The following is a 14719-nucleotide window of genomic DNA, read 5'->3' as shown; positions in this document are numbered from 1 at the left end:
AAGGTACTCTCCGTTAGAGAAGGCTATTCGAATGTCTGTCGTAAGAATGCTGAAACTATCAAGAGTGCTCAAACCCTTTCGAAAGCCGAATTGAGAGGGCGAGAGAATATTCCTGCTTGCCATTATCCATTCCAAACGGTTTTTCAGGAGATATTCAGTGACTTTCACTAATGCAGATGATAAAGCAATGGGTCTATAAGAATTTGGATCTAAAGGGGTTTTTCCGGGTTTGAGTATGGGGATAATAATTTGGGACTTCCAAGATTCCGGGACGATTCCTGCTGCGAAAAAAGCGTTAATTATGTTAAGATAGACGCATTTAGCTTTATCACTGAGGTGTATAATAAAAGAGTAGGGCACGCCATCTTCCCCTCGGGACGAGTCCTTAAGTCTGTTCAGAGCTGTGTGTAGCTCTGAGAGAGTAAACGGACTCCAATCCATATCATCTAGGACAGGTGTTGGAGTAAATGTTATAAAACTGTTCTGACATGGTACAAATGGGGGGTGCAAGTTTGGTAGTAAAATCATTAAGCTATACGGATGGTATGGCTTAATGATTTTATGGTGATAGGCGTTTGGATTTTCGGAGTTGAGGGAGCGGCGAAATCTCTTAAGATTTCTCCAAACTGCTTGAGGGGGAGATCGAGGACTAAGAGATTCACAGAAATTGGTCCAGCCCTGTTTTTTCTTTTTAGAAAATATTTTTTTAATTTTGGCATCTATACGCTGATATTTGATGAAATTCACTGTAGTCATAGATACATTATATGACTCTTCGGCTTCAGATCTCTGTTGGACTAAGGCTTTACAGTCTTCATCCCACCAAGGCGGAGATAAACAAATTTTTTTATTAATATTTTTTTGTGGAAAATGGGAATCGGCGGAGGATTTGATAACACTAAGAAAAAGCTCGTAGTAAGTAACAGCATTTTCACCATTCACAAAATCAGGGAGGGGGTTTAACATGACATCAACAGAGTTAGAATATGCTAACCAGTTAGCATTTTTAAGCCTATATTTTAAAAGAAGGGATGATTTGGAGGGATCAATGGATCTGTTGTTTGATGACAGAAGGATAGGGAAATGGTCACTTCCAAACGTCGATGGAAGGATATTACAAGATATTTGGGAGGACAGGGACGGAGATGCTAGTGATAAATCAACAGCAGAATTAGGATTCTGATCAGGATAAACTCTATGAGTAGGCGAACCATCATTGAGAATGCAAAAATTTACATCATCAGCGATATCCACCAACAAGGGAGCAAATCCATCACAGAAATAGGAACCCCATAATGTGTGGTGGGCATTAAAATCCCCCATAACAAGAACAGGGCTTAGGAGAGAAGATAAGATGGAGTGTAACTCAGAAGCAAGTGAAGGAGTAGGACGGGGAATGTAAATAGATAAAAAGGAAATGTTGAAGGCTTTTATAGCTACAGCATTGATGTGCTGGCTAAAAGGAGGTAAGGGGATTTGGGAGAAGGGAATGGAGTACCTGATCAAGATGGCACTACCTGCATACCCACCACTTCTGTCATCTCTCAAACAGGTGAAACCCGGAATCCGAAATGGAGAACCGGGAATCAACCATGTCTCAGAGATGGCAATAATGACAGGTTTATACAAATAAATAAGTGAGATGAGTTCAGGTTTCTTAGGACGGACGCTTTTGCAATTCCATTGAAGGAATCTGATTGGGGCCATTGTGGAGGATGTTAAATAATTGATTTAAGTCATTGGCAACGTTGGACGGATTTATCCCTTTAGGATTTATTTGCATGTACTGAGGATATTTAGAAGGATTTTTGTGAGTAGTTCCAATAAGTTAGGATTATGATTAGGAGGGGACGGGTTAGCAACATTAAAGGCACAACCATTAGGAGAGGAGGAGGGCAATTGCCAACTATGGCTTGATGGGCATGTTTATCATACCCCTTCCCTTGAGGAAGTCTAGGGGAGGAAGAGCGGACAATGGTTTGTCTGTATGATTTACTAGGACAGGGGATGGACTTAGAAGGACCAGGGTTAGATGGAATGTATGTGGGAACGGAGAACAACTCTTTTGCTACCTCTGTATAGGATCTACGTACACTAGGAAAGCCAGAGGCAGCTTCCATGTAAGAAACAATATCCTGAGACATTACAATTTTTATGGAGTGCTGTCGCGAATACTCCGGGCAATCTTTATCTGTGGCAAAGTGTTTGCCAGAGCAGTGTAGGCATGTAGCATTGTCTTTAACAACCTCACACAACTCACCTATATGAGATTGGGAACATTTAAAACAACTGGGAGTGGATCTACACTGAGTCTTAATGTAGCCATAACGACAACAGTTCAAGCATATTATATTGGGGAGATTATAGGTTTCGACAGGGAGGGATGTATGGTAGAAAAAGATTTTACCAGGGAGGGTTTGACCTTTAAAAGTTATAACAACCGATTGAGTTGGAAGCCAGGACACAACTCCTTCGTTAAAAGTCTTACGGTTTAGTCGTCTCAATTTGATTATTTCCCCTCATCCATGAGGGAGCTCAATTGACTCCAAAAGATCTTCCATAGACCAGTCCACTGGGATGCCTTTTATTAGACCCATTCTGGTAATGTTATATGTGGGTATACTAGCCTTATACTTGCAAAGATCTAGTATTGGGTTTTTAAGAAAATTATTTGCCGCTTGTGCTGATGAAAATTGTATTTCTATTTTATTGCGACCAACATTTTTAACACAATCATTAACAATTGAGCCAATCTTGTGATTATGTAAGAACTGTCCGAATTTAATGGCTCGTATCGAAATACCAGCAGCTGGATCAGCAACATCCCGAGAGACGTGAACTATGAACGGACCTTTATCGTCATCTGTATAACTTTTAGGGCCATCGATAAAGGATGCATATACTGTTTGAATATAAGGACTTGCGGTAGTAGGGTGGACTACTGTTTTTTTAGAGGAGGAAACAAGAGAACATGAAGAATTATCACCGGAACGTTTGCGAGAGGAGGATGATGAGAAGTCTGTTTGTAATTCTGAACCCCCGGGATCGGGAGGTTCAGGAGGAGGATCGACATCCATTATCAGTTTAGTTACAGTAGTTAGTTTAACTACTGTAACTAAACTAATATACTTTATCTATAATAAAAAATAACACTTACCGTAACCGAATTATGTTAGTAAAACCCAAAAACCATAAAATCGAAGTATTTGCACTGAAAATTAATGAAAGAATTACACAAAGTTATTGTAAAAACACAGATATCTCACTAACACGTGTGTCAACCAAAGCTAACGCAAGCGAAAAACCGGTATAAATTTGTAAACATGACGTTTTTATTGTAGGTATAATGTCAACAATCTATCTACCGTTTGATTTGCGTTTAGTAATTGGATTGATAAAACTACTTACTATTTTGTTGAGTTAACGGCTTTGGACTCTTGTAGTTTGACTAATTGCTTTGAGTGCAAAAGTCTGTAGTTATTATTTTTATTTTATCAAGTTTTGTTTTTTTTTTTTTATTTTTGTTTCTCTTAATTAATTTGTGTTTTTGATATTTACTATTATTAGAATTTAAATCGTGCTTTAATTTTGTTTATTGGTTACTTAATGTGTTGCCTTTATATAGCACTGATTTATAATCTAACATATTTTGTTGTTTTTTTTATTAATATTGTATCCGGTTCCTATGTTTATAATGTATATATATTTTTTAATTTTTGTAATTGCTTACTCACATATTGCTGGCGGGATAGAGAAGTAGCTTGTTTAGAACTCAGTATTAGTATTTTGACTTATTTTGGTATTTTTAGTATTATTATATTATTTAATTATTTTTATTATTTTTAATTTAGATATACAATATATATTAACTATTGTTGCATTAAAAATTATTTTTATAATTTTAACTTTTTTTAAAAATTATATAAAACGTCACAAAGTGTCAATTCGCTAAAATCCGTGCCGTTAACCCATTTCCCATTTCCCCTATATCAGTATTGCTAGCTCAATACATCATTTTGGCGTTTTCTTTGAATTTAAATAATAAAATAAATTATATTTATTTTATCAGTGCGGTGAAATAATTATTAAAAATTAGATTTTATTATCTAATTCGTTTGTTGTATTTGTTTGGAAGTCATTTCGCATCGTTTCAGATTAATTTATTAGCTGTCATCCAATATGAAGGTTAGTATTTGCTGAAAAATGTCGGAAATTCATTATGACAGATTTATTTTGCCTTATACTTGGCTTTTATTAAATTAAATAATTATTCCATAATTATTTCCTTGATTTAAATATGGATATAATTCCTATTTGATTTAGGGTATTTTTGGTAGTGATTCTGGCGACACTTCCTAAGCCTTTCAAAGTTTCAAGAACTTTCGATTTAGTTCTTTTTGCATTTTTACATCTTCGGTTTAACACCGAATTCGAACTTCTTATTCGATATACTGAATATATCGAATATATTTATCGAATATATAATAGAGTTTTAAGTTTAAAAAAAACTTTCAAAGTCAAAGTCAAGTCAAAAATCTTTATTCAATATAGAAGTGTTTACACTTGCTTATTGATAGTCAAAAATCTACCACCGATTCGGATTCGGACCATTTTGCATGTACAATAATAATTATATTTTAGTTATTTGAAACAGCCTGGAGGCGATCTAAAAGGCTAAAAAGTCATTAGTGTTGTAATATCCTTTAGCACACAAACGCTCTTTAACGATTCTTTTGAATTTTATAATTGAATAATTTTAAACGTTTTCTGGGATCCTGTTGTAAAAACGTATACATTGCCTCAAAAAAGAATTTCTAACACTGTGTAATCGGTTACTTGGAGTAACAAGTTTATTCTTGTTCCTAGTTTTAATAGAATGTACGTCACAATTTCTGGGAAAATCATTTATGTTTTTGCGTACATACATAACATTATCATAAACAAATTGAGAAGCGACAGTCATTATTTTAATTTCTTTAAATTTACCTTTTAACGAATCTTTTGGGCCCAGGTTATAAATTGCACGAATAGCCCTCTTCTGAAGTACAAAAATAGTATTAATGTCAGCTGCATTACCCCAGAGTAGGATGCCATACGACATTATACTGTGGAAATAACTGATGTACACAAGGCGAGCCTTAGTCAAAAGCCTTGCCCACATCAGTCAAAAGTCTAATTTTTTTTACCGCATAAGCTGCAGAGCTGAGTCTATTCGCCAATTTATTTATATGGGGGCCCCATTGGAGCTTAGACTCTATTGTCATACCTAGGAACTCTGTTGATTCTAAAACATCTAATGCTACCCCGTTTAAACGTACACTCGTTTTGACACATCTTACATTGGGAGTAGTGAATTTAATACATTTAGTCTTTTTACTATTTAACTTTAAATTATTAACACTAAACCAATTTACTATTTCAGAGAGAGTATTGTTCACATCGTTATATAGTATAAGACGTCTTTTTATTTCAAAAATTAAAGAAATATCATCAGCAAACAATACTATCTCGAGTTATCACCTAGTAGATGTGGCAGGTCATTTATATAAACAAGGAAGAGAAATGGTCCAAGAATTGATCTTTGAGGGACCCTCACAGTAACTGGAGACACGATAGATCTCTTTCCATTTACATCAACCCTCTGAATCCGATTGCTCAGATACGAAATCAGAAGACCGAGTGCAGTGACCCTAATTCCATAATGACGTAGCTTCCTGACCAAATTTTCGTGTTGCACACAGTCAAAGGCCTTAGATAAATCCCAAAATATCCCTAAGGCATCCTGTAACTCCTCCCAGGCCTTGTAAATATTTTTAACGAGCTCAACACCAGCGTCAGTTGTCGAGCGACCCCTTGTAAATCCAAATTGTTTCTTGTGTAGCAACTTGTTATCGTTAAAATGTACTAGCATTTGATTTAGTAATAACTTTTCAAAGATCTTGCTAAGAGTTGGTAGTACAGAGATGGGCCTATAGTTGTTGGGGTCTGATGTACTACCTGACTTAAATATTGGTAATACTCTACTATGTTTCATGAGGTCAGGAAACACGCCACTAAGGACACAATTATTAAATATAGTGACAAGGTAGGGTTCGCTTATATCAATTATTGAAGTGACTTAACAGAGATCCCCCATAGATCGGCCGTTTTCTTAATATCTATCTATTGAGTGTTAGGGTTGTTACATTCATAGTTTATAACTTTGATTTTTTTTTAATTTTTTTTTGATCTTACATCATGGAAAGGCCTATAGCTTATCATTTACTCAGGGAGGATGAACTTATTTATAAAGTTGAAATAAGGGATGCTAAACCCATAGGTTCAGTTGAAGAGTTGAGAAATCAGATTCGAGACTTGGTAAATTCAATACCCGCTGATGAAATTTTAGAAACATCTTTTGATCCAGCCAGCGACTTTGAAATTATTGATTCTAAACTTGATGAAATCTTACTTACCTTGTCATCTAAACCACATTTTAAAAGTTTCAACCGGTAAAGAGCTATATAGCACATCACCTTTTCCATAGATTTAGTAGGATTGAATGATGTAGATGTTAGTTATTTTATAAAAAGGAAGAATTGAATATGAAACTAAATTTTTTACAACGTTTAAACGTTTCAATCTCTTAGAAAAACTTTTGAAGAAGCCGCTTATGATAATTCTACTGATAAATCACCTGCTTTGGTTAATCCTTTACCTATTTCGAATATTTCTTGTTCGGCTGATAAATCTATTGTTCGCTTTAATTTAAAGTACAATGGCAAATCATGTGTCAATCGCTTTTTTATTCTTAGGCTTGAAGAACTTTGTCTAACTCGAGGTATTTCTGATAACATTTTATTTCAGTCAGCTGTTGAACTTTTTTCGGATGAAGTTTTAACTTGGTACCGTAGTGTTCGCTTGGAAGTCGCTGATTGGTAGATTTAAAAGAAGAAGTTGATCGAAGATTTTTCGAAGTTGACCTTTGGACTATGAAGAGCAGCTGTTATCGGAGATTCGTCGTCGAACGCAGGGTCAGTCCGAATCTTGTTTAATTTTTATTGCGGTCATGATTAATTATTTTTCAAGACTTTCATATTCACTTCCAGAAATGGACAAATTAAAGATTATCCGTAAAAACCTACGTCCATGTTTTACGCAGGCACAGGCGCTCGAGAGTATTGATAGTTTGCAGAAACTTAGGGATAAATGTAAAATTTTAGAATTTACATTTAAACAAGTGAAAGATTTTAGGGAACCACCGAAGATTGATGCTGTTACTTTAGCTCTTGAATAGTCTAAATCTTTTAAAGTCGAGATGGTGCGCGGTAAAAGTAAACCTGATTTGTTTTGTTTTCGTTGTAGGGTTAAGGGACATAGTTTAGGTACTTGTAAGTCTAAGGATATTGTTTGTTTTCATTGTGGTACTAAGGGCATCACCGTTAAGTCCTGTCTTAATTGTAAGTCTGCTAATCCAAAAAACGGATAAGCCTTCCGTCAATTCGTTCCGCTGTGATCCTAACGATTGGCGGAAGTATTTAAAACAGATTTCATTTTTCTTTACTCATAGTGTAGCGGCTATGCAGCGACCTCCAGATGATATTCGTCCTTATATGTCGGTTTCTATTTTTGATGAACAGTTTTGTGGTTTATTGGATTCCGGTTCATCTATATCTACTTTAGGGTCTAATTTAGGTCAATATTTTGTTGGTCAGGATGTTCAGATGTTTAACACATCTGATATATCTTATATAGCTACGGCTAATGATTCACGGTCTCGTGTGTCAGGTTATTTATTTTTACCGGTTATTCTGAAGTCTAAGACCAGAGTAATTAAATTTTATGTTGTCCCTAGTGTGACAACACCCTTAATTTTTGGGGGTTAATTTTTGGCGTAGGTTTGGTTTAGCGCCAAACTTATTTTTTTGCGGGTTGTTGGTTTAGCTCTTGCGTTATATTATTTGCCTGTGTTGGGTTTACCACCAACATTATAAAAGGTGTATGTTTGGTTTAACACCAACATTTTAAAGAATCCAAGCTTATTTTCTTTATATAAGCATTGATTCTTGGGAAACCATTGTAGTTTCCTGAGGATTGTTTTCTTCATAAAGTATAATTGCGAGGGAAGTTTTTGGAGGTTTCCTTTGAAAGGAAGCATATAAGTCGAGCGAATGTTATAACGCATTTGGTCGATGTGGGAGATTTTGCACCTACTATTGATTTTTATTCCATTGGGAATAATGTTTTGGTCCGGGCAGCAGAGAGTAGAGGTATGTAACATCAACCCTGACAGTTGTTTTTTTAAGGTATAGTAGTGTCATTAGGTAATGCAAATAGTTATGGTCCGGACAGCTGAGATTTTAGGTATGTAACACCCGTCCTGACAGTTGGTTTTTGAAGGTTTGTTATTGTCATTAGGTCATGCGAATTGTTGTAGTCTGGACAGCGGAGATATTATTTAGGTAACATCAGTCCCGACGGTTGGTTTATTATGGTGTGAATAGCATTGTCTTTAGGTTTCGTTTGTGTTCGTTAGGTTTCCTTTTATTCCTTTACCTAAAATCCTCATGGAGCGGTTGGTAACTCCTTAAATAAGTCCTAATACTCAGAGCGGATTGTAACTCTGTCAAAATAAGCCTTACGACTCAGAGCGGTGTGTTATTCTGTAAAAATAAGCCTTGAGACTATTCCTTGAAATCTCGTCACCTTCAAGTATCCACTTTTGTATTGGTGTGGTATCTGTTTGGTTTCCTTACATTGTGCGAGGCAGAAAATGTCTTAAAAATCGCGCTGTTGTGGATTTTCGGACATCTAGGTGGTGCGGGTGATATTTGGAATTTTGACGAGATGTCCGAAGGTGAAATTCAGCAGCCGGGATTAATCCGAACAATTCCTCGGAACATTCCCCGTGATAAATTCTGTAGAAGATGCAGAGCGATCCAACATCTCTACGCAAAGCCAAAGGATCAAGCAGATCGGAAAGGGCTTGATCGTCGATAATTCGAGCCGCTCTACGTTGGATACGGTCAAATGGAAGGAGCTGGTACTGGGGAGCACCCGCCCAGAGGTGAGAGCAGTATTCCATGTGAGGCCGAATTTGCGCCTTGTATAGTCTTAGACGATGGGCCGACGTGAAATACTGTCTTGCCTTGCTGAGCACACCAAGCTTTTTTGATGCCAATTTGGCTTTGCCTTCCAATTGACCGCGGAACTGAACGAGACTCGAAACATCAACGCCAAGTATTCCGATACTAGCTGTAGCGGCTAACGGAATGTTCTCGAATCGTGGAGATACGACAAATGGTGTTTTTTTAGCAGTTAACGCGCAAACTTGCGTCTTTTTGGGGTTGAAGTGAACTAGGTTTAGCCGACCCCAGTTCGAGACTTTGTTTAACGAAGACTCGATTTCAGATACAAGTTTGTTCCGGTTTTCTTCGACGTTTTCCCGAGAAATATTAGCACGGCCGGTGTATGAGGTGTCTACGGTGCTGTCGTCTGCATAGCAATGAATGTTACTGATTTGCAACAAGTCATTGATATGCAGAAGAAACAGAGTGGGTGATAGAACGCAGCCTTGTGGAACACCAGCATTGACGAATTTTAAGTCAGAGCATGCACCGTCGACAACGACCTTGATGCTCCGATCTGCCAAAAAACTGGTAATCCAATTGCATAATTTCCCGGGAAGCCCATAGGAAGGAAGCTTCGAAAGAAGCGCTTTGTGCCACACGCGATCGAAGGCCTTCGCTATGTCCAGACTGGCTGCTAATGCCTCCCCTTTGCTCTCAACTGCTTCCGCCCATCTATGAGTAAGGTAAACTAGAAGATCACCGGCTGAGCGACCCCGACGGAAACCGTACTGGCGGTCGCTAATCAGCTGGTACTCCTCTAGGTACCGCAGGAGCTGGCAGTTTATAATGGACTCCATTACCTTGGAGAACAAGGAGGTTGTATCTATTTATTTATTTATTTATTTAATAAGTACACTAACAATATACATATTAATTGATGGTTTACACAACATCCAAAAAAAGAAAATCAACTTCTGATATGTACATCGATTACAAGTGTACATAACATTCACAGTGTATGGTGTCAACATGTAAAATAAAGTTTAAATTAAGTTGAAACTAAAATATATTATACAATTTTTAAAAAAGATTATTGGCCTATGCTATCGTCGTTTACAAACACAATAACTACATATTATAAAAGAAAAACGAAAAACAAGGAATTTAACGCACTATTTAGCTGACAAGAAGTAATCCATGAGCTTTTTTTTAAAAGTAATGAAGCTATCATGAAAGATGTCAATGCCATGTATAACTTTTGTCAATTCATTATGTTTAGCACATATGCGCACTATCGGAGCCAGTTTTCCAAGATGAGTTTTCGTGATAGGAGTATGGAATATTTTTGTTAAGTAACTTCGGGGATGTTTGCGAGGAACAGTAAGAGATATTCGATGTAAATGGTCGCAGCACTTAACCTTGTTGTGTATAATTTTATGCAAAAAACATTGATCGAGAATATCCCGCCTATTGCGAAGAGACATTAATTTGTATTCAGCTAGTCGCTGATTGTATGGCTGCCTGTGTGAGAAACCGCTGGCTTGGAAGGCCAAATGTCGAGTAAATGCACGTTGTACTCCTTCGACGCGTTGAGAGTTAGAGCTGTAAAAAGGATTCCAAATGACGCTGGCGAATTCAAGATGGCTTCTTACGAAAGCGTTATATAGAAGAATTTTAGTCCTGGAAGAAAATCCCTTAGTATTGCGTTTAATGAATCCCAAGAACTTTGCAGCTTTGTCAACAATATTGTTTATGTGTGATTTGAAATTTAATTTTTTGTCAATAGTAACTCCTAAGTCTCTTATCTCAGTTAACTCCTTTAAGGTCACATTATCAATAAAATAACTGGAGACAAGCGGTTTTATCTTCCTCGTGTATTTTATATGAAAGCACTTGTTAGCATTAAGAGCCATACTATTGACTTCACACCAGTTCGAAATATTATTAAGGTCATCCTGTATTAACTGAATGTCATCAACTGATTTTACTGTTTTGTAAATTTTTAAGTCATCTGCAAATAACGAGCACGAACAATTATTTATAACCTTAGTGATGTCATTAATAAAAGCTAAAAACAACAGTGGTCCCAAATGGGATCCTTGGGGAACGCCGGATTGGGCCAAATATAACCTAGATTCGAAGCCATTTACAACAACTGTCTGAGATCTCCGCTCAAGATAAGATTTAATCCAATTAGTTAGAGTGGATCCTATACCATACTGCGAGAGTTTGTTAACAAGTTGACGATGATCAACTTTGTCGAAAGCACTACTAGAGTCAGTATAGATAGTGTCAACTAGTTGTCCCTTGTCAACCTCCGATAGCAGATCAGATGTGAAAATGGATAGATTCGTTTGCACAGAAAAGCCATTTCTGAATCCATGTTGAGAGCTAGTAAGAAAATTATCAAGGTGTTTGGCTAACAAGGGATACACAAGACTTTCGAATAATTTGGAAAAGCAAGACAAAATGGATATAGGACGGTAATTTATAATATCCATGCGGTCACCTTTCTTGAAAACTGGCACGATTCGCGCTTTTTTCCATTCTTCGGGGAATACACCTTCATCAATGGAACGATTGAATATAAACATCAATGGAAGTGCCAATCCTAAGCCACAGCGCTTAACAAAAATGGGAGGAAGGCCATCTGGTCCAGCTCCCTTTTGGGGATTCAATGTTTTGATTCGCTTAATAATATCCGATTCGAGAAATTTAAATTTATTTAACTGTGAAATGTTGCAATTTTGTAGCAGGTTCACAGGCGTGAAGTTTTTCGTTTTAGTATAGATAGATGAAAAATGATTAGCAAAAAGATTAGCTATTTCAGTCCCGGTGCTTGCTACGTCACTGCCCAGTCTCATAGATGCTGGTAGAGAAGATTCGTTTTTCTTTTTCTGTTTAAAATATTTCCAAAAAGCTTGTGGGTTTTTTGAAATATTATATTCTGTATTGTGCTTAAACTCGTTTAGACACGAATGAAAAAGTTTATGACAGCGACTGCGAACAATTTGAAACTCTAGTTCATCCCTAGGATTTTTGTATATACTAAGTTTCTTACGTAGTTTCTCTTTTTCCGAAAGTATTTTAATTAAATTCTGTTTGAACCAAGCTGGATATTTAACAGAAGTAGGCTTATGTTTAGGCACAGATTGTTCGATAATATCGAACAGACTGGTGTAAAATATCGTAACCATGGCATTGACATTTTCGCAATTTGAAAATTTATCTAACCAGTTTACATTTTTTATTCTTTTACTTATAAGATTAAAATCAGCTTTAAAATAATTGTAGTCAGTACGACCTTTGAACCGAAGGTACAAAATGTTAGAAGAGTCTATATTTATTAACAGACATGGATGGTATGAGTCAAGTTTGCTCAGCAGATCGGGGGGCTTTGTAACTGTTACACTACTTAAATTCCTTATTACCAAGTCCAAAAGTCTATCGTCACAGTTACTTATATTATTATATTGGTATAAATTATTAACAGACATAAAATCAACCAACGAATATCCGAGAGTATTGTTGTAATTAGATGGTGTCATGTAGGAACTGGGATCTCCGGCTCTCCATTCGATAAAACCCAAATTGAAATCTCCTATCACAACCACGTCATTAACGTTGTTAATTACATCGTCTACATTTTCCAGAAACTTATTTAGAGATTCAGGTTTGACTGGAGGAGGCAAATAGACTGCACATAGTCCTATACTGATTTTAGTGCGATTATGTCTACATTCCAAAACTACCCATATATTTTCTATATCAGTTTCCCAATTCACAATACGAGAGGATGAAATCTCTCTTGAGACCGCAATGAGAACACCCCCACCATCTTGTTTGGATGTGGAGTGCATTCGATCTTTCCTGTAAACTGTATATCGTGAATCAAAAAGCTCGTTATCGAATATATTCGGATTAAGCCATGTCTCAGTGAATACAACAACTTTGTAGTTCGAAGTTAAGATATTCTTAAGCACATCATTGGTCTTAGTTCTCAATCCACGCACGTTCTGGTAATATACTTCTAACACAGTGAAGATTGAGGAACTACAACATTTACCATCAAGTTGTAACAAAATTAAATGATCAGCTTAAGACTACCTTCGTTTTTAATGACTATGGCTTGACTAAATTCGTCTTTTCGAACATAGATTTTGCCATTTCTGATCCATGTGAAGCGGTATTTCATTTCCTTAGCCTTGATTCGCGTAGCTGCATGTAGGGATTTGTTAGTAGGAGTCAGATGCTCAGATACGTATATTGGTACTCGAGATCCCCCAATTCCCAGATGTTGAGAGCTCAATTTGTCTTCAGGATTTTTTTTGTTGAATTGAGCTACTGCTGCTAGAAGGGTGTCTCTATGCTTTATCGTACGTAACTTTACAATGACAGACCGCGGTTTTTCAGCGTTCTTGTTAAGCTTAGCAACTCGAGTGACATAATGAATGTCATCCTCTGTCAGTGGGCTTTTTACTGCTTGACCTAGTTGTACCATAGTTTTGATCAAGTTTTCCGCTTTATATTCAGGAATACCGCTAATTTCAACATTACATTCTCTCATGTGCGATTCGACTATATTAAGCCTAGATGTTAGGTCTTTAACAGATTCTTGGAGATGAGTGTTTTCTTTTCTTAAGTCGTTGATAATAGCAGACTTTTCTTCTACTGCTGCTTTGATTTCTTCAAATTGCGAATTAATAAATGTCATGGACTCTAGAAATCCCGCCATTTGCTCGTTAATTTTATTCAATTGTTCCGTAACATGCTTTTGTATCGCTGAAGAAAGCTCTTGTTTAATAATGTCACGCAAGTTACTCTCGCCTAACAAGCTCATCCTATCATTGCTAGTCGATGATGCGTGTGTTGGTGACTTGGAACTTTTTTTCCGTATAGTAACGTGGGCCACAGAAGATTCTTCGTCAGAAGTTATGCTGCAAGTTTGAACAGTCCCAACTGACCTCACGGGTGTTTGTGTGTTGCCAACTTTCGGCTGATTGCTGCAACATTCGGGGCATTTCCAATTATTTAATTTTTGCTGGTTCATTCGTTCAAATTGCTTGAATGGTATGTGTGCCCAATCGCAATCGTACTTCGAATTGCATATCGAGCAACTAACAAATTCTTTTTTAGGCAGAGTATTTCTGCATCCAGCGCATATTTTCGAATAATTTGTGTTTGACATTCTATTTTAGTCAAACTCCACAACTTATAAATATGAAATAATGAAAAAATATATGAGGATCGAACCCGTCCAGATGCTATGTAAGGTCGTTTTACCTATGCCTCGTCCAACTGAGCCACGATTCAGTTAATGTTTTAAGCGAAAATATCGATCTGTATTTAAGATGTATTGCGACTATCTTGTCACACTATTGAAGGTAGGTAATTTATTAAATTATAAGTAACCGGCAGAATACCTTCGCAAATAAGAAGATGAAAAAATTGTGTAACTCACGACGAGTTTGATTTACTTTTGGGACTCTAATAAACTATTATATCTTCCTCGTTGTTTTTTCAGCACTTTTGTAGATATAAAGTTAACAACTTAACAAGGCTTTAGATATTGTTGTTAATTTTTTTCAAATCAACATATCTGCGAATCACTAGACTGGTATACACTACAATGTTTACTCCCAACTATTGCACACTTATAAACAGTTTTA

At 36.5% G+C, this 14719-nt stretch overlaps 1 protein-coding gene across 1 annotated transcript; it reads right to left on the bottom strand.

Annotated features, from left to right (window-relative positions):
• Positions 1 to 13134: 13134 nt before the first annotated feature.
• LOC125075555 lies at positions 13135 to 13890 on the bottom strand. Its single transcript, XM_047687267.1, has one exon. The coding sequence runs from the start codon at positions 13888 to 13890 to the stop codon at positions 13135 to 13137; it is 756 nt and encodes a 251-aa protein (XP_047543223.1).
• Between the last annotated feature and the right edge of the window lie 829 nt (positions 13891 to 14719).

This window comes from Vanessa atalanta, chromosome W, assembly GCF_905147765.1.
Source record: "Vanessa atalanta chromosome W, ilVanAtal1.2, whole genome shotgun sequence".
Classification (NCBI taxonomy): Eukaryota; Metazoa; Arthropoda; class Insecta; order Lepidoptera; family Nymphalidae; genus Vanessa; species Vanessa atalanta.
This window is presented reverse-complemented; position numbering and strand designations above follow the sequence as displayed.

What these genes read in the sequence shown, in the direction of transcription:
- LOC125075555 (XM_047687267.1), bottom strand. Translation starts at nt 13,890, where the DNA reads ATGAGCTTGTTAGGCGAGAGTAACTTGCGTGACATTATTAAACAAGAG.